The sequence below is a fragment of the Lethenteron reissneri genome, chromosome 44 (assembly GCF_015708825.2).
Source record: "Lethenteron reissneri isolate LAM-NWPU_2019-01 chromosome 44, ASM1570882v1, whole genome shotgun sequence".
Lineage (NCBI taxonomy): Eukaryota > Metazoa > Chordata > Hyperoartia > Petromyzontiformes > Petromyzontidae > Lethenteron > Lethenteron reissneri.
In genome coordinates, this window is record NC_083822.1 from 4,933,152 (window position 1) to 4,955,922 (window position 22,771).

General features: G+C 52.2%; 1 protein-coding gene across 2 annotated transcripts; it reads left to right on the forward strand.

The window, feature by feature from the left end:
- Positions 1–3,627: 3,627 nt before the first annotated feature.
- Positions 3,628–21,177, forward strand: LOC133353568 (uncharacterized). Of its 2 annotated transcripts, XM_061569902.1 has the most exons (3): positions 3,628–3,808; positions 5,262–6,260; positions 17,573–21,177. In XM_061569902.1, exons 2-3 carry the CDS (start codon positions 5,263–5,265, stop codon positions 18,567–18,569), a joined length of 1,995 nt encoding a protein of 664 aa, XP_061425886.1. In that variant the 5' UTR covers positions 3,628–3,808; position 5,262; the 3' UTR covers positions 18,570–21,177. The 2 variants fall into 2 exon arrangements, with proteins under 2 accessions (XP_061425886.1, XP_061425885.1); XM_061569901.1 differs by having other exon boundaries at positions 3,628–6,260.
- Positions 21,178–22,771: the final 1,594 nt, after the last annotated feature.

Below are 22,771 nucleotides of genomic sequence, written 5' to 3' on the forward strand. Positions count from 1 at the left end.
GTGTGAAGTGTGGAGTGGTGAGTGTGGAGTGGTGAGTGTGGAGTGTGGAGTGGTGAGTGTGGAGTGGTGAGTGTCAGGGTGAGTGTCAAGGTGAGTGTCAAGGTGAGTGTTAGAGTGAGTGTCAAGATGAGTGTCAAGGTGAGTGTCAGAGTGAGTGTCAGGGTTAGTGTCAAGGTGAGTGTCAAGGTGAGTGTTAGAGTGAGTGTCAAGGTGAGTGTCAAGGTGAGTGTCAGGGTGAGTGTCAAGGTGAGTGTCAAGGTGAGTGTCAGGGTGAGTGTCAAGGCTGAGTGTCAAGGTGAGTGTTAGAGTGAGTGTCAAGGTGAGTGTCAAGGTGAGTGTTAGAGTGAGTGTCAGGGTGAGTGTCAAGGTGAGTGTCAAGGTGAGTGTCAAGGTGAGTGTCAAGGTGAGTGTTAGAGTGAGTGTCAAGGTGAGTGTCAAGGTGAGTGTCAGGGTGAGTGTCAAGGTGAGTGTCAGGGTGAGTGTCAAGGTGAGTGTCAAGGTGAGTGTCAAGGTGAGTGTTAGAGTGAGTGTCAGGGTGAGTGTCAAGGTGAGTGTTAGAGTGAGTGTCAGGGTGAGTGTCAAGGTGAGTGTCAAGGTGAGTGTCAAGGTGAGTGTCAAGGTGAGTGTCAGAGTGAGTGTCAGGGTGAGTGTCAAGATGAGTGTCAGAGTGAGTGTCAGGGTGAGTGTCAAGATGAGTGTCAAGGTGAGTGTCAGGGTGAGTGTCAAGATGAGTGTCAAGGTGAGTGTCAGAGTGAGTGTCAAGGTGAGTGTCAAGGTGAGTGTCAAGGTGCGTGTCAAGGTGCATGCCACACGCCTGCACCGCGTCTGGAGTACGGGCTGACCTCCAGTGAAGCTTCACAATTGAATTGCGGTCATCGCATGGAAACACTCTGACCTCGGCCACGGGAACATGGAATGTCCACCGATGGTTCAGGGCTGAATCGCGCCGCCGTGCCGTTCAATTGCCGCTGGAAGCCTTCAACGCAACGGCAGCGAAATGTAAGAAGAGCCCGTCGTGAAATAATAACGACGACGATGTTGATGTTGTTGATGTTGTTGTTGTTGCATTACCGCAGTGGTTAGCGCACTGCACTCACGCTAGATTCACGGTCACGGCGAACGTGGGTTGCGAGTTGATACGTAAATGGGTCCCGGGCTCACCCCCCTTCTTCACCAATGCCGTCCTCACCGGCGTGATGGAGTATGGTCACGTGAGCCCCTCACCACCGCCACACACACACAACCCGCACGCCGTGGCATTGGTGGATCACAAGGGAGTATACAACAAGTAGGCAGTACAGCAAGTAGGACATTACGTGTGTGCGCTTGAAGTTCTTACGCCAGAGGCACCCGATTAGTCACGCGCCTCAGATTTCCACGGTTGGCTACGTACGGTGCGAACGAAGTTCAGCACAACAACCGCCATTCGCCACTAAGTGGCGGTGACGTCACCACGACGATGCTTGTGCCAGGCCATGTGCACCTTGAGGCCACGTGAAGTGTCGAACGCCCGCTGGCAGGAGGTCACGGGGCAGACCCAGGTGCCACGGGTCGACTGACCGAGATGACCGAGATGACTGGCTGAAGTTCAGCACACACACACGTACACACACGTACACGCACACACACCCCGTGCCCACAGCATCGCAGAACAATCGAGACGCACGCTGTTAACGAGGACCCATTCACGGGCGGGATGGAGCACCCACGCACATCACTCACACGCGCACTCAGGAGAGACAAAGACGCGCTCGCGAGAGACTCCGCGCCTTCGTCTTCACTTCGAGGGACACATTGGCGAGAGTTGCTGCTGCTGGCGAACACATTTGGGGGCTGCCAGCAGCCAACCCCACTCACGTACGAGCGGTGATGGCCACACAGCCGTGTCGGTGACCCGGTTCAGGCTGAGTCGACCTCAAGGGAGGAGCGGGGGAGGGAGGCCCAGGACCGGTGTCAGATATTCGCCATCAATGTTTGCCGTGTGCGGGAATCGAACTCGGGTTACATGCCGTGTTCGTAGCGCAGCTACGTTGATGGCGGTGACGTCCCCACAGGCATTGTGCCAGGCTAGGTTGTACTTCATCACAAGGCACCTTAAAACGCCGGCAACGCTCACCGTAGCTCGCTGTGATAAGGAACAACTTCCCCCACCCCCCGCCACGAGGGAACAAAGCCAAATGGGAAGAGTTGAAGACGAATCTCGACACAGAGTGGGAGTGGGGTTGGTGGGGGCCTGTTGTATGAGAGGGTGCTGGAAGTGGTGAATGGTGAATACGTGTGGGTGGAAGAAGTGTTGTGTGAAAGTGCGTCCGTGTGTGTTGGCGTGTCTGCACTTGTGTGTGTGTGAACGTGATGGTAAGTGTGTGTGTGTGAAGGTGATGGTAAGTGTGTGTGTGTGAACGTGTGTCTGTAAGGGGACAAAGATAAAGGTTCGCCCAAATAGTCTTAACAGACTGTTGGGGCAAGTGCCGTTAGCGCGCACCTGTGAAGACCGGCGCTGTGGCACACGAGGGGGTGGGTGGGGGAGCGGTGGCGCAGCGGTTAGCGCGTTGCGTTACGAACCCGACGTGCGGAACAAGTTCGATTCCCGCTCACGGCCTAACACCGGTGACGATTATCTGAACCGGTTCTGAGCCTCCCCTAGGTCGACTCAGCCTTGATGTAGAATCCGATGCGGTGCGTTGTGGAGACAAAGGCTACCACCGGGCGTGGTCCTGACCACCCCACCCCCTCGTGTGCCGTTCCAGCCGTCAGAGTTGTTCGCTGACAGCACTTGCCCCGACAGTCTGCTACGGCTATAGGGGGGATCTTTATCTTTGTATGCAGCACTGCTCTGCGACGCGCGGCGACACGAGTTCGATTCCCACTCGCGGCTAAGGATTCGTTGCGAGTGGCGTGTGCACTAACACCTCGACCGACTCGGCATTAAATGAATAAACTGGTTAATAGGTGCTCGCTAACAGCGCTGGCCCCAACAGCGTTGGGGATCGATTTGGTTTGTATAGTGGGCGGCGGCGCAGCGGTTAGCGCGCTGTGCTACCAACCCGGTCGCCCGAGTTCGATTCCCGCTCGCGGCCAACACCGGCTGACGATTATCTGAACCAGGTCCCGGTCCACCCCTAGGTCGACTCAGCCTCAAATGAGTAGCTGGTGCGGTGTGCAAACGTCGCCACTCGGGAGACAAAGGCGGACGGGCGTGGTGCTGGCCACCCCATCGTGTGCCGTGTCCGGCCATCACAGGTGCTCGCTAACAGCACTTGCCCCAAGTCCTGCTAAATTCCATACGGGGGATCTTTGTCTTTTGGTGGTACGGAGTGCTGGGGTGGGGGGTTGATGTTGGTTTATGGGGGGGTGTGGGTGGATGAGTGGGTGGGAAGGAGTTGTGTGCGTTGGTGTCAGCGTATGATCGGGGTGGATATGGCGTTCGAGTTCGAGAGGAGGAGGAGGTGTGGGGGGGTGCCGATGGATGAGTGGCTGGGTGGGACGTGGGTGCTGGGTGGGGGTGGTGTCACAGTGCTTGTTGTGTGGGAGGAGGGAGGTGGCGAAGTGAGGAGGAGGAGGAGGGAGACTGCCTGGGTGTGTGGGTGGGTGTGAGTGGAGGAGGGGAGGGAGGGAGTGAGGCTGTGGTTCTTGCCAGAAGAGTCAAGTCCCCCTGCTCGATCGTAGGCACCGCGCGCGAGCGGCGCTTCCCTTCCCACACGCGCGCAGACCTCCCCCGCCGTGCGGAGAGGAGCCTTCACCGGGGCTTGCTGGAGCAAGCGCTGTTCGCCTGCACTTTATACTTACATAGACATCTACACACACACACGTGAGACGCTATTATACACGCATTTTACATATATACACACGCGCACGTTTTTTATGCAAACATCCACCGTGTAACCTGCGCAGGCTGTTGGGGAAAGTGTTCTTTTCGTAGCGAGAACCACGCATACACATACACTGTACTAAGCACATCTATGATGCACACATAGCACGGGACACGGAGAGCCATAGGCACACGCCGTTTACGATGTCAATCTGCCTCGCGTTACGCACGTACACTCTGCTGAGCGCTGTGTAACATCTCATTTACAACGTACGCACAGCTCACCGAACTAAACGCGCACATATAATATGCACAACTGTGTATGTAGGTGACTCTGACACTCTTCAAACAAGTAACATATCCGTATCGTATAATACACTTTCTACATAACGCATACGTAGCCTGTGTTCCCTGTGTACGCGTGAATGTGTACACACTTAACACGTGCGCTGGAACACACAAAGCATAGACATAACACTGGCACACACGAGCATACGTGTACGCACAGCAACATGTACACGCACATCATGTCGTATCCACCACGTAACACTCACCAGCACACCGAATGCTGTATACAATACATACACTTGTAAAGATTCTCGCATATAACACACGTGTGCTCACAAACACAAGTGCACTCAAAGAAACATAGTCATACATAATCCATCCATACCCATACACTTGACAATTAGGAATTGCTCACTTTAATATTATCACCACCCTGAATTACTGCAACCACGACAGCCAGCTTTCATCACTGCTACCGCTGGTAACATCACTGCTAACAGCAACCATCAGCATCACCGTCATCACTACAACCATCATACCACCACCTGCATACCACCACCGTCACTCGTGCTTTTACAACCACCACCATCGTCAACCCCAACAGCACCGCCAGCTTTAATCACCGCAACCACCACTCCGCACGATCACCGACATTCATCTCCACTCACCCTTCACCACCACCACCACTCCCGCCCACATCGCGTAGAGTGACGAGACACAGACACACACAGACACACACGCAGACAGACACACACAGACAGACACACACACACAGGCACAGACAGAGACACACACGCAGACAGACACACACACAGGCACAGACAGAGATACACACGCAGACAGACACACACACACAGGCACAGACAGACACACACGCAGACAGACATACACACAGGCACAGATAGACACACACACGCAGACAGAGACACACCCAGACGCAGACAGACACACAGACACACACATAGACAGACACAGACACACACAGACACACACACACAGACACCAAGACACACACACAGACACACACACAGAGACACACACACACACACAGACACCAAAACACACACAACAACAACAACAAAGGGGAAGAGTGGGGTAGGAGGGGATTCACGCTCCGGCTCGCCGCTGCAATATGTTGTTGGCTCGAACTCTCTGGGCCGGGCAGCATGGCGAGGACGGCCACCAGCCCCGCGGGGCCGCAGGGACTTGCCCCGCTGCTCCCGACTCTCCCCGCCCGACGCCATCGTCACCGCCTCCTCCTCCTCGTCGGTCTCCCCGTGCGTCTCAGCAGCCCGCTCCTGGTCATGCTCTCCGCGCTCTTCCTCTCCACCTACCTCTTCCTCTGCTCCCTGCCGAGCTGCCAGCACGCCGCCGAGACGCTGCCGACGGGGGGTGGTAGCGAGGGGGGAGGAAGCGGAGCGGCTGCTGCTGCTGGTGGTGGTGGAGGAGGAGGAGGAATCGGCGTAACGGGGGCGGTGGACGAGGGGCGAGTAACCGGGCGACGCGTGGGAGCAGCCTCGGGGGCAGGTGGTGCAGGATCAGAAGGAAGAGCAGCAATGGCATGGTCAGCAGCAGCAGCAGCAGGAGATGAAGATGAAGAGGATAGCATCCAGGCTCCCCCTCTCAGCAGGCGAGGCTACGCGAGCCAGTCGAGTGGAGGAGGAGGAGGTGGAGGGAGGAGAGGAGAAGGAGGCGACGGGGGAGGAGAGGGCCTCGCACGGGGCTCCAAGACTCCGCACGCGGCAAGAGCGCACGGCTCGGCGAAGACTCGCGAACGGGGCTCTGGACTGCGCGCTCTGCAGGAGATGAGTGAGAACAATGAGGACGACGGAGGAGCAGCGGCAGGCATCCAGCACAATGAGAAGACGAAGAGGAATGTCGACGACGATGTTGATGTCGATGATGATGTTGCTGATTGGGACAATGCCGATCTGGGAAAGGAGGACGCGGACGAGTTGGAAAGGAGGGATGGAGGGCAAGCGGAGGAATCGGAACTCGGGATTCCGTGCTGCAAGAGGCTTCCGCAGGCGCTCATCATCGGGGTGAAGAAGGGGGGCACCCGGGCGCTGCTCGAAGCCCTGAGGCTCCACCCGGCCGTGCGCGCCCTGGGGGCAGAAGCTCACTTCTTCGATCGCAACTACGAGAGGGGCCTTGAGTGGTACAGGTGAGGGAGCCCACGGAGACAGGGGGCCCGGGCAACGGGGGTCACTCGCCCGTTCGCTCAGGGGCGAGGATGCGATGGGGCTCGCAATGCCGTGGTCGCCGGTTCCGTTCGATCTCGCGGGCGCGGTAGTTGACATTTTTGTTAATTTAGGCAAGTTTCTTGAAGTATGCCCCGCGAGTTTCAGCCACCGCCCGGCGGTATGAATCGGTAACACGGCAGTTGTTGTGATCAACGGGTAGGTGACGCGTGGTGGGGGGAAGTGTGGGTACTTCGGCGTATTCGAAGTCGTCTGGCCAAGTAGGACAAATACCATCTTTAAAAAAAGTGTTCTCTGGAGCTCCCTAGAGTGGAAGCGCTTCTGTCCGCATCAGCGTGAATAGGCAATTGCAAGGCTGCGCCTTTGGCTCTTCCATCTCTCAGCATTGCAGTGAGAAGGGTTGGAATGGAACAGATACTGGCTGCAGCGTCCGAGCAACCCACCACGGAACGCCTTTCCACGCGTTCTAATCTCCCCCGTTCAAACACAAACATAGTACACGCCGCACGCGTCCGATGATTGAGAAACACGTCCAGCGTAAAACAAAAGCCCCGATTTTAATTGATTAAACTATGTATTTAAACTAATGCTAGACTATTTTAAGGTCTACTGAACAATAGAGCTATTTTTCAAGACGCGATTTTGCCACAGATTATAGCTTATCGAAGTGGCTTATTTGCAAATGCGTGGCTGCCTTAAACCACGCGCCAGGTGCTTCTCCACGCGACCACGGGGAGAGAGAGACACCGCAAACTCCAAATATACGGCAGCAGGCGTCGGGGTCGAACCCACGACCTCCTGCACACCAGGCGAGGTAGTTAACATCTCCTAGCCACCGTGATGATGATGAGAGAGAGACACGCAAACTCCAAATATACGGCAGCAGGCGTCATGGTCGGGGTCGAACCCACGACCTCCTGCACACCAGGCGAGGTAGTTAACATCTCCTAGCCACCGTGATGATGATGAGAGAGAGACACGCAAACTCCAAATATACGGCAGCAGGCGTCAGGGTCGAACCCACCACCTCCTGCACACCAGGCGAGGTAGTTAACATCTCGCCAGCGTGGAGCTGTGAACTCCCGTGGGTGGAGGGATAGCGCAGTGGTTGTTAGCGCCACACAAGTTTGATTCGCGGCCACGGCGAGCATCGATACCGAGCGATATCTGAACCGGTTTTCGTGCCTCCCTGGCCACCCCTTCACCAACTCGCACTGGCCGGCGTGGTGAAGTATGGTCAATCAATTCCCATGCCCGATGCGTCGTGGGGAAGGCCTTTATCCAGCAGTGGATTGACACAGGGCTGTGTTTGGGCACGGTGTGCGTGCTTGCATCGGTATACAAAGCGCCAATTCGAATCGATTTTGATGTCTTGCGCGTGTTGAGAGCGCTGATCGAAATTGATAGACATAGTGTGTGTGTGTGAGCGTGCCCCCCCCCCCCATCGGGATATAGAGAGGGCGAATTGCTATGCCAATTGCAATTAATATTGAGATCTCGTGTGCGTGAGTGACCACAATGTGACGTTGCAGCTGTAATTTAGCGGTTGGCGCGCTGCGCTACGAGCCCGGAGAGCCGAGTTCGATTTTCGAACAAAATCTGAACCGGTCCTTGGCCTCCCCTAGGTCGACTCGGCCTCAAACGAGTACGCTACCTGGTGCGGTGTGTGAACATCCCGCCACGCGGGAGACAAAGGCGGTCGTGCGTGGCAGCTGGCAACCCACCCATTCGCGTGCCGTGCCGGCCTTTAATAGGAGCTCGCTGACAGCGCTTACCCCAAAAGTCTGTTCGCATCGAAAGCGGGGATCTTTGTCTTTGTGTGCGCGTCCGTCGTGCTCTGGGTTGTCGACTCAGCGCTCTGTGCGTAACGTGTTGAGCAATCATGAGGCGCGGGCAGCGTTCATCAACGACGCGATGTGATTTGCGTTCGAACGAAAACACTGATCAACATGGGGAGGCGCGGTGGATTACGCAAGCCTGGCGTTCATAACCCCTAATTAGAGCGTTCAAAGTCACTCGCTTAAAGTTGTCAAATCGCTGCCCATCGGAGATTGCCTTCTCTTGCGACACGCGTTTCACGGACTGGTCTCCTGTCACTCGGGTGAGGACCACCTGACACCAGACTTCACCGCGCTGAGTGGTGGGGGTTGGTGAAGCATAGACGTTGGCGCGTAGTACAATACAACAGTGTTGATTTCACTGCATTGTCCCCTAGGCGATAACTTGTATGTAAGAACCTGCATCTTGGAATCCCTGCCTCACTTGATGCAGCAAATCTGGCTGTGACGGTCCCACCTGATGACGGAGACTTGTGTTGCCTCCGAAACGTCGTGATTTTATTATTTTATTTTTATTAATTTTAATTTCATTTTTTACCTACGTGACTTTACCGAAAGAACTAAGAGTATAGAAAACGTAACCCCACGTAAACCTACAACACCTGTTTTATGCATGTGGATTGGTCACCCAACCAAGCACTGTCCAGCCTCGACCATGCTTGGCTTACAAGATTTTCCGAGACTAATTTTTCAGCGGTATTCGCTACTTTACTTGAGGCCTAATCCTGTAATAAAGACAACAATGTTATTTTTTTTATTTAAAGCTTTCGTGACTGCAGGGATTGATATTCTTGGTTCTTTCGGTAAAGTCACGTAGAAGGGAAACAATAAAATAAAAAATATATAAAATAAAATTCTCACGACGTTTCGACTGCAACACAAGCAATCGTCATCAGGTGTGAAAACCACAGCAAGAAAATAAAAAAACGCCACTTTTTTCAAATTTTCTTGCTGTGGTTTTCACACCTGAAGATGATTGCTTGTGTTGCAGTCGAAACGTCGTGAAAATGTTTATTGTTTAATATATTTTTTATTGTTTCCCTTCTACGTGACTTTACCGAAATAACCAAGAATAACAATGTTATTATGCACTAATTGTATCCAGAAACGTCTCGCTAAGTCTCCAGACTCAAAAAAAAGATTTCATAAGAGTCCCAACATTTGGGGGACGAATGTTTGGCCAGTCACCATCCGCGAGTGTTGTTCGTGAGGCTGCGAAAATGACTCGGTTGATTGATTATCATGAAGCACGGGAGAGACCTCTTCGCCGTTGCTGAACAATCACCCCCTCGTCGTGGCAGAAACTACTCACAGGGTAACCCACGGGTGCTTTTAATCACCCATGATCAACAACAACAAAGCACAGGCGATATATCTCGGTCATATATCGGTCCCTGTATGTGCAACAATAAAAGGTGTAAACTAAAATTGTAATTAAAACTACTAAACTATTTTTTTGTTTTACCAGGTAAGGCCCACTAAGCTATATAGCAAATTTTCAGTAGCGACCTGGTCACAAATGATAGCTCAACGAAGTGGCTTATCGTGTGGAAATGTATAGCAGCCAAATAATCCAAGCGCGTGTTTTATAAATGTGGAGGGATAAAGCCGGAAGACCCGGAGAAAAATCCACGCGACCACTGGGAGAGAGACCCCGCAAACTCCAAATACACAGCAGGCGTCAGGGGTCGGGAATGAATCCCACGACCTCATGTAGACCTGACGAGGTAGTTAATATCTCCTAGCCACGGTGATGATGATGAGAGAGAGACACGCAATCTCCAAATATACAGCAGCAGGCGTCAGGGTCGGGATCGAACCCACGACCTCCCGTATACCAGGCGAGGTAGTTGACACCTCCTAGCCACCATGATGATGATGAGAGAGAGACACGCAATCTCCAAATATACAGCAGGCGTCAGGGTCGGGATCGGGATCGAACCCACGACCTCCTGTATACCAGGCGAGGTAGTTAACACCTCCTAGCCACCATGATGATGATGATGAGAGAGAGACACGCAATCTCCAAATATACAGCAGCAGGCGTCAGGGTCGGGATTGAACCCACGACCTCCTGTATACCAGGCGAGGTAGTTGACACCTCCTAGCCACCGTGATGATGATGATGAGAGAGAGAGACACGCAATCTCCAAATATACAGCACCAGGCGTCAGGCGTCAGGGTCGGGATCGAACCCACGACCTCCTGTATACCAGGCGAGGTAGTTAACATCTCGTAGCCACCGTGGCGCCCTAAACGTGCTTCTGTAAGTCGCTACTTATAAGTCACCACACGCTTCTAATGTTGCATGGCGTGTGAACAAGGCAGAGGGAGGCTACAATTGTGCACGGTTAATGTTGTCTGCTATGCCACGGCAGCGGTGGTGGTGATGGCTGAGTGAGGTAACCCGCTCGTTCCACCCCGACGCGACCGTTGTGTCCGGGGCAGGCGTCGTTGACATTCGCCCGATGGATTGCCACTCGCCGCGTCCGCTCCACGCGCCTGATGATTGCTAAACGCGTACCACGTGACGTACAGAGCGATATAAATATAATTTACTTTTATGTTGACAGATATGTGAAAGGAGATCCGTGTTTCGATTTAAAGCTTTCGTGACTGCAGGGATTCATCTTCTTGGTTCTTTCGGTAAAGTCACGTAGAAGGGAAATAATAAAATAATACAGATAAAACATAATAAAATAATTCTCACGACGTTTCGGCCACAACGCAAGCAGCCGTCCTCAGGTGAAGACCAGGTCTGTCGGAAAGACAGCGTCTGAATGACGCGTACCACGTGACGTACAGAGACAGCGTCATTCAGACGCTGTCTCCCCGACAGACCTGGTCTTCACCTGAGGACGGCTGCTTGCGTTGTGGCCGAAACGTCGTGAGAATTGTATTATTTTAATATGTTTTATTTTATTATTTTATTATTTCCCTTCTACGTGACTTTACCGAAAGAACCAAGAGGAGATCCGTGTTCGTTATTTTTTTTTACAAAACTGACGCGAATGTAATCGCCCATGCGCCAGTTGCGGTTTGTCTTTAACGAACCACGCCTCTGATCAAATCGGACCTTCGGAAGCCAAGCAGCGGGCTGAGCCCGTGCAGACGATGTCGGCGAGGGAGCTACCGTCACGTTCTGCGCATAGCAGGTGGCCGTAGCGCCGCTGCAGGGGTAGTGCGGAAAAAACCAACGCTTGACGCCTTCACCAAACCCACTGTTGACCATCGCGGTCGAGTCAGATCACAATCGGAGACGATGTGTTCGTGCTGGAGGACTCAATGGAGCTCTTGTTGTTGTTGTCCACGATTGAACCTCGTGGCGGAACCCCGGGGTTCCCATAAGGCCCACGGCTCTCGCATAAACTGCGTTGCGACGTCATTCTGTGTCTGTTGAAGGCGAACGACACGGCAAAATGTTCCTCTAGACGAGCTCTACACGATGCGCTCATCAAAGTTTCAAAGTTTAGTTTCTTCTGCGCATTCGTCCTCGCTGCTGCGCTTGGACGACACGACAACAGAATGATCCGTGCCAGGCGGGTCACGGCGTTTATGCGCGCGGTGGGACGCAGTCGCCAAAATTTGATTACAATTTTGACTTCCGTCTATTCGGGACCCCGGGGACCCGCCATAAGGTTCAAATGTCCAGCGGTAATAACCCCCAACCACACACACCCACCACCACCACCCCGACGAGCGGCACGGCGTGGGGAGGCGCTCGTGCAGCTATGGATGGACGAGGAGGGCTGGACATGACGAGCAGCTCGCGTGGGGAGAGTCTTGGTGCGAGTCTCACGTTCTCGGCAGAAGAACGTAGCTACCGATCTCAGTGGCCACCGATGACGGTGCTGAGCGTGGGGAGCAGGGGGTGCCTTGCTGGCCCCCAACCCCAAGCCCCCCTCCTCGTGGTGGCCAAAGCTACGAGTTGTGGGCGCCCTTGACAGCCACCCTGAGATCGTTTTTCAACAAGAGAACAAATCGCATGTTTGGGCCCCACGTGGCCGATTGCCACACCCCACTGAGCCACGGATGTCGTCACTGCGCCGCTGTTGGCCACGTTTGGCGATCAGGAAAAAAGCGAAATCAAGAGAGGCGGCGGCTTAGCGAGGCGCGCGTCCAGCAGTGGATGGACCATGGCTGATGGGGATTATTGGATGTAGTACATTTTGCTCCCCCAACCCCCTCATTGTTTAATTGTTGTCGGAGGGGGTGGGGTGAGGTCTGCCAACATTGGAGAGTTTGGACGATGAATGTGATGCCACGTTTTGTTTCAGCGCCCTTCAAAGTCCCATACCCACACACGCTGGCAGGGCTAGGCACAGCGACCAGAGATCCACATCCACCCAGCGATGTTGGATGGAGCCCCACATCAAACGTTCTAATCATCAGCAAAGGCTTGCTTGCCCACAGCTGCCGTTCACTCAGGAAGGGCGAAAGGACTACACGTGTCACTTATATCACGTGTCACTTATGTCACGTGTTACCTATATCACTACACGTGTCACTGATAGCACTACCACGTGTCACCTTTATTACTACGCGTATGATTTGTTCCGAATTAGAGGGTGCGTGTTAGGCCTGTTTTTTAGAGTACAACTTCTGGGTGCGTCTTATAATCGGGCACACATGCGCGTGCGTGCGTGCGCGTGTGAGACCACATTTATATATCTTTATTGATACTGGGCACACGTTTGAGATGCGTCTTATTTTCCGTGAAAGTGTATACTCCGCAGAACACGCCATTTGTTTTAGATACAGCAATTAAGAGACTCGTCCCAAACGAACTCCACCAAACTCAGTTTGACCTCTCACAAATTTAACTAACGGGTGAGCCACCTTGCCTGGGCCTACGGGCTCACGATAAAATAGATTTATGTTTATATGATTGTGGTTATGGTTGTACTTTATAAATGCCTAAGCTCTGCCATTACATACAATGAAACAAGAAAATGTTAAAAAGAAAAATCAGAGGAATGTAATACAATACACTATAAGACATTATTGTAAAAAATAAATAAAAAGTCCATCCTATGTGTTAGTTTTTTATTTTATGCAGGAAATGGCAGGAAAATCTTTTCAAATTTAGATATATTTTTTTCTGGGGGGGGGGGGGGAGCCCAGATCCCCTGGAAGATTTGATCCCCCCCCCCCCCCCAATGTTGACTCCATGGCTACGGGCCTTGGATTCATCAACTCGGAGTGCGTCGGTCGCGCAGTGGTGAGCGCACTGCACTACGCACCTGGCAGCAATGAGTTCAATTCCCGGGCACGGCTGCCATCGGTAATCGGTTGATATCTCAACCGATCGTGAGCCCCTTCGCCCCCACACCACCAACACCGACTCGAATGGCCTCGCGTGGTGAAGTATGGTCAAAGAACTCCCGTGACAGATGCAGTGTACATGGAGGCGTTCACCATAGCGGTGGATTAACAGAGGGCTGTTAACCATTACGGTTTACAATCAGTCGCGTGCGCATTAACACAATAACGTCACATTTAGGCGAATAGAGTGAACACAATCTGTGCATACGAGACGGGGGACAAAGATGACACGATACGAACGGGTCAGTAGAAAACAAGATAGGAAAAAAAAGAGAGATTTGATTTGAAGGTCTAAATCGTGGCCAGCCAAATGGTGGGAGTGCGGTACGTGGAGCCATGCTCTGCGGTAGAGGTCTCCATGTCAGTCACGGGGTTGGGGGGTTGTTTAACTATACTTCACCACGCCGGTCTACACGGATTGGTGAAGTCGTGGACTTTCGAAGTTGGAGCACAGAAGCACAGTACAACAGTGGAGTGTGATGCATCACGGCTGGTCATTGCCGGTTAATTAAACGAGGGTCCCAGGAACAGTGCAGGGTACAACCGCCACTGACGTTAGCCGTGAATCGGACCGGGAGTCGAACTCGTGTTGCTAGGTTCGGGGCTTTGGTATAAAAGTTTCCGGCCCGCACCGAAAGAATGTGGAATTTCCTACCACTCTTGCAAACGGCACGAGTGCCACCCTTTTGCGTTTGAGCGGTCGGTAACCCGCGTGACCCGGCGTGGTGAAGTATGGCCATCTAGCGTCTAGGACCGACCACATTGAGGTTTTGGGGGGGAAGCCTTTACGCAACGGTGTATATGCGAATCAATCGGCGTGTTTGGTTGCGTGCATGTGTGCATGCAGTTGCGGTTAATTGCATGCGCATAAACATATGGAAGATGTGCGTACATCGGCGTTTTCATTGCCATTCGTCAACGTAAACACGCGTTTACTCGAGAGGGCTTGGTGGGGGGGCGGAGGTCGCAGTGACGGGAGGAGGCAAACGGGTGGTGGGGAGACGGGAAGGCGTGTGGATGGACTGGTCACGGCCATGATCATGTCGAATTTCCACCACTGGCTCAGTGCCGTCGGCAGATATTAACTGCAACGCATTTTCTCTTTTGTGTGCATTTGTATGTGTATGTATGGGCATCCCCCAAAGCGATTCAGCATTCAATGAGTGCCTGGTGTGGTGTGTTATCATCAGCACTGGGGAGACAAAGGCGACTGCATATGGGGTTAGCCACCCACCACACCATGTGCCTTACTGGCCTTCATGGGTGCTCGCTAACAGAACTCGCCCCAACAGTCTGGCATTTGTATGTGTGGGGAGCGGTAGTGCAGTGGTAGGCGCACTACGCTGCAAACCCGGCGACCCGAGTTCAACCCCGCGCTCACGGCCAACATCGGTGATGAATGCCTCCGTGAGGTCGGCTCAGCCTGAAAATAAAAAAGAAGTAGCATCTGCCGCCCGCGTGTAAACATCGTCAGCGGCGAGACAAAGCTTATCGAGTCGCGGTGTTGGCCACAACACCACCACCACCACCCTCCACCACCCTCAATCGCTGGCAGGAACACGTGCTCGTCGACAGCGCTTGCTCTCGGGGTCTATTCAGTTAAATGGGGAAGTCTTTGTCTCTTTTTTTTGTGCGTGCGTGTGCATCCTTGCTCTTCCTTTGTGCATCCGAGTCTGCATCTGTCTCTATGACAACTGAGCTGTTGTATTCTTTAGAGGCTTATAACGGAGCGCCTCCCTCTCCATCTCACCCGCTCTCTCTCTCCCCCACCCCCCCGTGCTCTTCCTTTCTCTAACCCCCCCCCCCGACTCCCAATTTCTCTCCCGCTCTGCCCCGACGAGTCTCCAGAGCCACCTGTTGAGTGTTAGCAGAGAAAATACAAACCGGTGGCACGCTTATCTGAAGGAAACCTTCATTTTCCAATGAGTCGATCGATCATTGAATCGAACGGTGGGTGATATTAATTCAGAGCCAGTGCGAGGGTTTTAAGAAATGCACGGGGAGATCTGGGGTGGAATAACAATCTGGGAGGAATAACTAGAAAAAAAAGTGCAGAATCGAGTTTAATAATAATGATAGTAAAAATGTACCAGCCCTTGGTCATGTCGCTGCTGGATGAAGGTCTCCACACGAATTTTGATCATCGGGGTTATTTGAGCAGATGTCAATAGTACTGCATTTCGAAGAAGGGGCTACAGAGGTCCATCGAGATATTTTAATAGGGGGGTGGGCGGTGCAGAAATTTGAAGATTTTAAATAATAAAACAAATTTAAAAGTAAAACTATTTTCTCTGGCAACTTTCAATAAAATAGCAACGTTTGGGGTCTCGGCGGTGGGAGGAGTTAGAGCCCCTAATTCAGTGGGACGTTTTCACAAACAACACCGTCGACACACGGAGTCAAAGAAGTAATATTGTCTCCATGTTCGTGGTGGCACTGAACCAGAGGGCTGCGAATTTCACATTCCCGTGGCGCGGATGGGATTGAGGAGTGGAGGGGGGGGGATATCTCCGTTGGTTGACCATTGTTGATGGCGCAACAGGAAGTCGGGCCTCTCTCCATTTCCCCGGAGGGATAATGGTCAGTGTCAACTCTCGACTGGGATTTGAACTCGTGACCCTTAGGTTGTAAGTCAAGTGCGCTAATCACAGCGCCACGCAGCCTCGCGTGCGGACACACACCGTTCTATACGAAGCACCAGAAGAGCTCCTGGATTGTCCTGGGATGGGTGACCACCATTCACACACACACACACAGGTTGTCACAATATTTACAATGGAAATAATAATTGTAAATTGTATGTATCGCATCATGAATCGTGCAAATTGTATCTCACAGTTGCCGAGGAACCAGAGGCAATGCAGCCACGTGGTGAGCCTGTCCCGCCAAATAATATTCTCAAGCTCTGCAGTCCTCGATATATTAAGATGTTTTCAGCCAATTGTTGAGCGTTCCCACATGTTGGGATGAAACTGGAGCACCCAGAGAATACTCACACGTGTGATGGGGCAACTGTCGATCCCATACCTCGAGCAGAGCGATGTGGTGGGGAGCACAGGGCACTCCAGCTCGATCCACTGCTGGACTATATGTCTATGCCCCCGTAATCTATTCTACCCACCGTCACCAACGGCACATTGGCCAGAGTGGCAACGCACCTCTTGCAATCCACGCAACACGGGGAGGCCCTCATCATAAGCAGTGGATTCACCAAAAGGGCCGTGCATACACGTGTAGCCTTGTGAATGCCCATCATGTATAATCATTATACTCTTGATGCACTGATGTGAGTGTTTTCACCATCATCGCAACACTTTTGAGTTTTTGATTATTTTCGATTTAAAGCTTTCGTGACTGCAGGTATTCATATTCTTGGATCTTTCGGTAAAGTCACGTGACTTTACCGAAAGATCCAAGAATATTGATTTTTTGTTTGTTTGTTTGTTTCTATGCCGTCATCACCACCGCTCGACGCTGTGGACGTACGAGTGGCATCCGTCTCTCACGCCATCCTGCCACGAACTCGAGATCCAGTGGCACTATTAAACGCTTCTGAATTCGACGCCTGAACGGCGAGACCTTGGAGCAGCGAGAGGGTTTCGGGTTCGCGGTTTTCCGCGCGTCCGATAATTCGCCGCAACACCGGCTCGCCGTGGCTAAGAGACCCCCAGATGAATTGCGCCTCATGAACGTGGCGAGATGTTTACGACCTCGCCTGGTAGACAAGAGGTCGTGGGTTCAATCATGAACCTGATGCCTGCATATCTGTAGTTTGCATGTTTTCCCCGTGGTTGCGATGATTTTTCTCCAGGTCCTCCATTTTTTCCCTTCGCATTAAGAATCAGCATCACGCGTTCAGAGTATTTGGCTGCTAGAAATGTCCACGTGATAAGTCACAGTGTTGATTTATCATTTGTGATAGCCAGGTCGCTTGTAAAAAAGAAAAAGAGTTACATAGCTCAGTGAGCCTTACCAGGTAAAATAAAATACAAAGCGTGAGGTCGTGGGTCGTGTCCGGCCCTCGATCTGTAGCCTTACCACGGTAAAACAAAACACAGTTTAGTTTGAGCAGCTCATCATCATTATTAACGCCGCGTGCGCGCGACCCACAGGGGCCTCATGCCGCCCACGGAGCCCGGGCAGATCACGATGGAGAAGACGCCGAGCTACTTCGTGACGCGGGAGGCGCCGGCCCGCATCCGCGCCATGGGTGGCGGGCGCACCAAGCTGTTGGTGGTGGTGCGCGACCCCGTGACGCGCGCCGTCTCCGACTACGCGCAGACGCTGGCCAAGCGCCCGCGGGGGACGCCGCCGTTCCGCCGGCTCGCCTTCCGCAACGGCTCGGCGGCGGCGGCGCCCGCGGTGGAGCCGCGCTGGAGCGCCCTGCGCATCGGCCTCTACGCGCGCCACCTGGAGCGCTGGCTGCGACACTTCCCGCGCGAGAGCATGCTCTTCGTGAGTGGCGAGCGGCTGGCGACGCGGCCCGCCGCCGAGCTGGCGCGCGTGCAGGACTTCCTCGGCATCGCGCGCCTCGTCACCAGGAGGCACTTCTACTTCAACGCCACCAAGGGCTTCCCTTGCCTGCGACGCGGAGGCATCGCTGCTGCTGCTGGCGCTGGCGCTGGTGCCGCTGCTGCTGCTACCGATGGACTGAGTGTCGGAGACCGAGGCGCGAGACTCAGGGGTAGCGGGAGCGCCAGGAAGGTCGGACGGCGGATCGCGCGGATGCGTGGCAGGGGCGGGAGCTGGACGTACGGAGATGTCGGCGATGTCGACGTTGACGTGGGCAATGTTGGAGATGAAGAGGTCAAGCAGAACGAGCGGAAAGACGAGGAGGAGGATGAGGAGGACGAGGTGGAGCACCGGGACTCGGGGGAGGAGGACGGGGATGCGGAGGCGGTGGAGGACGATGAGTATGACGAGAGGGGTGAGTGGGCCGGTGGTGATGGAGAGGAGAATCACTGGGGCCAGCCTCACTGCCTGGGCAACAGCAAGGGTCGGCCACACCCGCACATTGAGCCCGAGCTGCTGCAGCGGCTCCGTGAATTCTATCGGCCGTTCAACCTCAAGTTCTACCAGATGGTGGGACAGGACTTTGGCTGGGACTGATGGTCGTGCCTTGTTCGTTATCCATTCGTAACAAGGCCGGCCAGCTCGGTGATAGAGCGAGTGGCTCACAATCGGAAGGTTGCAATTTTCAACTCTTGGTCTGAGGTTGGCTCGGTCCATCATCGACAGTTGTTGTCCTCGAGAGCGACTTGCCCCCGTCACAGTAATGTGGAATATCCACCACTGACTCAGGGCTGTAAACAGGAGATGGCCACTGCCTCAATGCTCACGTGAGCAGGAAATCCCCCCGGCTGATGGGTACACACGCGCACGCAGAGGGCACACAAAACAATGAGCGGGGCAAAAGTCTGAATTGCAGGTAATTTCCCACTCGGGGGAAATCTGAAGCGGTGCCGAGAGCGTTCAGATGGGTCAAGCAGACTTTGATAATCATCGTTTCATGGCTGAGCTCGCACAAGATCCGTCCCTTCACATCCAATTATGTTGTCCGCTCACGGCGTGGAGTCGACATATAACGTCGTGAAGCGGCGGTGGCGGTATTCGTTGCGTTCACGGCATTGCCAGTGGTGGCTCGTGGCCAAGGTTCATGGTGGGGTGGTGTCAGCACCGCACAATTTAATTTTGTTTTATTTTATCCGGTAAGGCCCACTGAACTGTATAGATCGTTTTCAGAAGCGACCTCGCCATCACAAATGAAAGCGCAAAGAAGTGGCTTATCATCACGTGGACATTTCTAGCAGCCAAATACTCTGAAAACGCGCGCTGATTCTAAAACGTGGAGGGGAAAATCCGGAGGACCCGGAGGAAAATCCACGTGACCACTGGGGGAACATGCAAACTCCAAATATACAGCAGCAGGCGTCAGTGTCGGGATCGAACCCACGACCTCCTGTATACCAAGCGAGGTAGTTAACAACTCGCCACCGAAGATTGGGGTGAGGGGGGACAGTGGGAAACGAGTGGGAATGTGGAATTTCCACCACTGGATCAAGGCATCGAGCCCATCTCACAACCCACACCTGCAACAGCTGGCAGTCTCCAATCCAAGTGCCTGCCAGGCTCAACTCTGATTCTCTTGCGAGATCTGACGGGAGAGGATTTGATCATTTGAGTGTTGTGGTCAATCAAATGAGTACCACTTCATGTGAAGTTTACAGCAGTGGCACCGTACGAAGATTGGGCCCCTGCCATGAGAATTAGGAATTTCCACCGCAGGGTGAGGGTCACCAATGGAGTGCTATCCCAGGAAGATACGGTGGATAAAACCAGCATAAAGATCATGGTCAGGGTCAGAGGTAATAACGGACACCTCATCCTATTGCTTCCTTCTGCTAGATCAGCAGAAGAGCCACACCACCACCATCATCTCCACCATCATTGCCACAATCATCATTGCTACCACCACCATAGCGATTTCCACCACCCAACATCTGCATTCAGATCTTCTCTTTGGTCGCCGTGTAGAATCTGTCAACAGAATCATCATACAACACAATCGTACAAGTACACCTAGTCTGGCACCGGTGGTGCGGTGGCATCATCGCTGCCTCCGCAGCACCACAAACATTTGTAACCTTGGCGTAAACATGTGTGGCAATTGGAATATGGCCCCACGCAATGCAAACATCTTCTCCACATGTGGACTGACTGCGTTGGATGACGTGAATGATCTAAAATTTCAAGCATTAGTTGATTTTGTCTCTCTCCGTTTACGTGCAGATATTGTGAAAAAAAATGTCTCTTCGGTTTGCAAAACCAGACATAGCGAAAACTGTAAGCTAACATTTGTAAATATGAATTCCTATCGTTAATATCACGGGGCCATGTAAGATTTATTCCTGTTGAGATTCATGCGAGGGAGAATTCGCGATAGAAATGTTGATCTTATTTTTGTGCTGCCTTTGGGTTGTGCATGTGAATGACCAGCCCAGCCCCTTTGTGAAACCACTGCTGGATGGAGCTCTCCCCACGTCATGGGGGGGGCAAGGGGAGGGCCTTTGATCGTCTTGCGGAAAAAATAATTGCACCACTTTGTGGCACGTCAACAGAGACAGATACACTCGCCCCACGCCATAGGAATGTGGAATTGCCAGCGCTGGCTCAGGACTACCGTGGGAAATGTCAGCCAAGAAGACACTTTTACGGCTTCATTTTACAGTGTATACCGTAATAGCAGGTGTTACCCATAAGACTTAAAAAAATATATAGAGAAATCAATAAATGCAGATGGAATAAAGCAAAATATATAACGCGCTGTGTTGCGATGTTTCATTGCAGTTGAAGGGGGTTGGGTCGTTGGGAGCGTTTGAGATGCGAAATAACTACCCAGCAAAACTGCAACGCTGTGCCACTGTTGGCATGTGGGTGGAGCCGGTGAGGCCAAGGTTGGCACAACGTGAGGCCAACGTTTCGTGTTGACTGGATATTTCTTTGTCTCCATTGCCAGCGACCTCGTGCAGTTGTATCGTGTAAGGTTGAGGATTGCGGCCTTGCAATGGCTCATGCCGCTGATGATTAAAAATATAATTGTAATAATGTTTACTTTTGTTTACTATGTATGTATGTATCGCGTCGCCGTGGCTCGTGCGAATTGCATCTCTCACAATCGCGAAGAAGGGGCTATTGACAGCTGGACACGGCGGGAGCAGCAGCAGCAGCAGCCAGGTAGTGAGCCGGCGCTACCAACAATTGCCCAAGCTCTGCAGTCCTCTATCAATGAAGATGTTTTTTCAGCAAATTAATGAGCGTTCATATATGATAGCAAATATTTGAGTTTAATTATGTTATAAAAAATTTAAAAAATATGCTGCTACTGGTGCTGCTGCTCATGATGCTGTGGATGATCCTGATATTCCTGCTGATAGTAATTATGCTGCTACTGCTGCTGATGTTGATGCTGCTGCTGCTGTTGTGGCTGTTGCTGATGTTGATTCTGCTGCTGCTGGTGATGATGATGACGATGATGCTACTACTGCTACGGCATATGAGGCTAACATAAATATGGCTACTTCCATTCACTTCAAATCCTTCACCCTTACGAATAATGCCGTCTTTAAAATGAAGTAATTTTCTGGGAATAAATTTCATATATCTTCCCCCACCACCCCCTCCTTCCGCCTGTCTCACACCCTCACCCCCCACCCCACTCCTCCTCAACTGAAATCTCATAAACCCCAATAGGACGGAGGCAATAAACACGACGCAAATAAACACCGGAAAAAGTTGTTGATTCAAGCTGTAATGTGTTTATCGTTGTATTTGTTGCTGATGACAAATACGTGTTTCAACCCAGCAAACCCTCAAAGGAGACCTATAATGGCAGCAGTAGCAGCAGCCAGTAAGTACATCTGCGACGTCTCTCTCTCTGTCTCTCTCCTTTCGCTCTCTCCCAGCTAATTGCATCTTCCTCTCGCATCGGCTTTCTGCGATGCAATGCGCCTCCCTCTCCCCACGCCTCTCCGTCTCTCCACGTGAGCCCTGCCCGGCGAGCGAGTGTTTCGTAACTTCTGCTCCCGTTATCGCTCTCTTTCAAGAGGAGGCCTTGACCGCGAACGAACAATTCCTCATCTGTGTGATGTAAGAGAAAACAAATCTAGATTTGAAGCTTTCGTGACTGCAAGGATTTATTATTCTTAGGTTTTTTTCGGTAAAGTCACGTAGGTAAAAAAATTAAAATTAATAAAAGTAAAATAAAATAAAAATCACGACGTTTCGGAGGCAACACAAGCTTCCGTCTTCAGGTGGAACCGTCACAGCCCGACAGCTGTATCAAGTAAACCTAAGAATAAGAGAAAAAAGTTTAGCTGGAGGCATATTATATTTTTTGCGACGTAGAATTGTAATGTATGACTTACTGTTAGTAGCTCAGCTTATTGGAGAGTATATTTAGTATACTGATGATACTGATGTAGTTTATATTTTAGTTTTTTACATGGTGGTTTAGTTGCTGCAGCTCCATACTATTAACATTCCTTCCCTTTATTAATCCTAACCCTACTCCCTCCCTTTGATGCTGCTAATCCTGCATAATGCACGGGCATAATATGACTTTGAAACCTCCTGCCCACCTCCTACGCATTCCACAAGTAGTGACTAATCCCATATCTGCATTTCCCATAAATATGCTAAATTCCTCTTGATATGCAAATTATTTTGTCAAGGCGCTCTTCCCCCTCCAACCCAGCTTAAATATACGCTGCCAAGCCTGGTGGTGTTTCATTCAGACGCTGTGTTCCCGACAG

Coding starts and splice junctions, on each gene's coding strand:
- LOC133353568 (XM_061569901.1), top strand. CDS start 5,263: ATGGCGAGGACGGCCACCAGCCCCGCGGGGCCGCAGGGACTTGCCCCG. Junction 6,261..17,572: donor AGGGGCCTTGAGTGGTACAG/GTGAGGGAGCCC, acceptor CGCGACCCACAG/GGGCCTCATGCCGCCCACGG.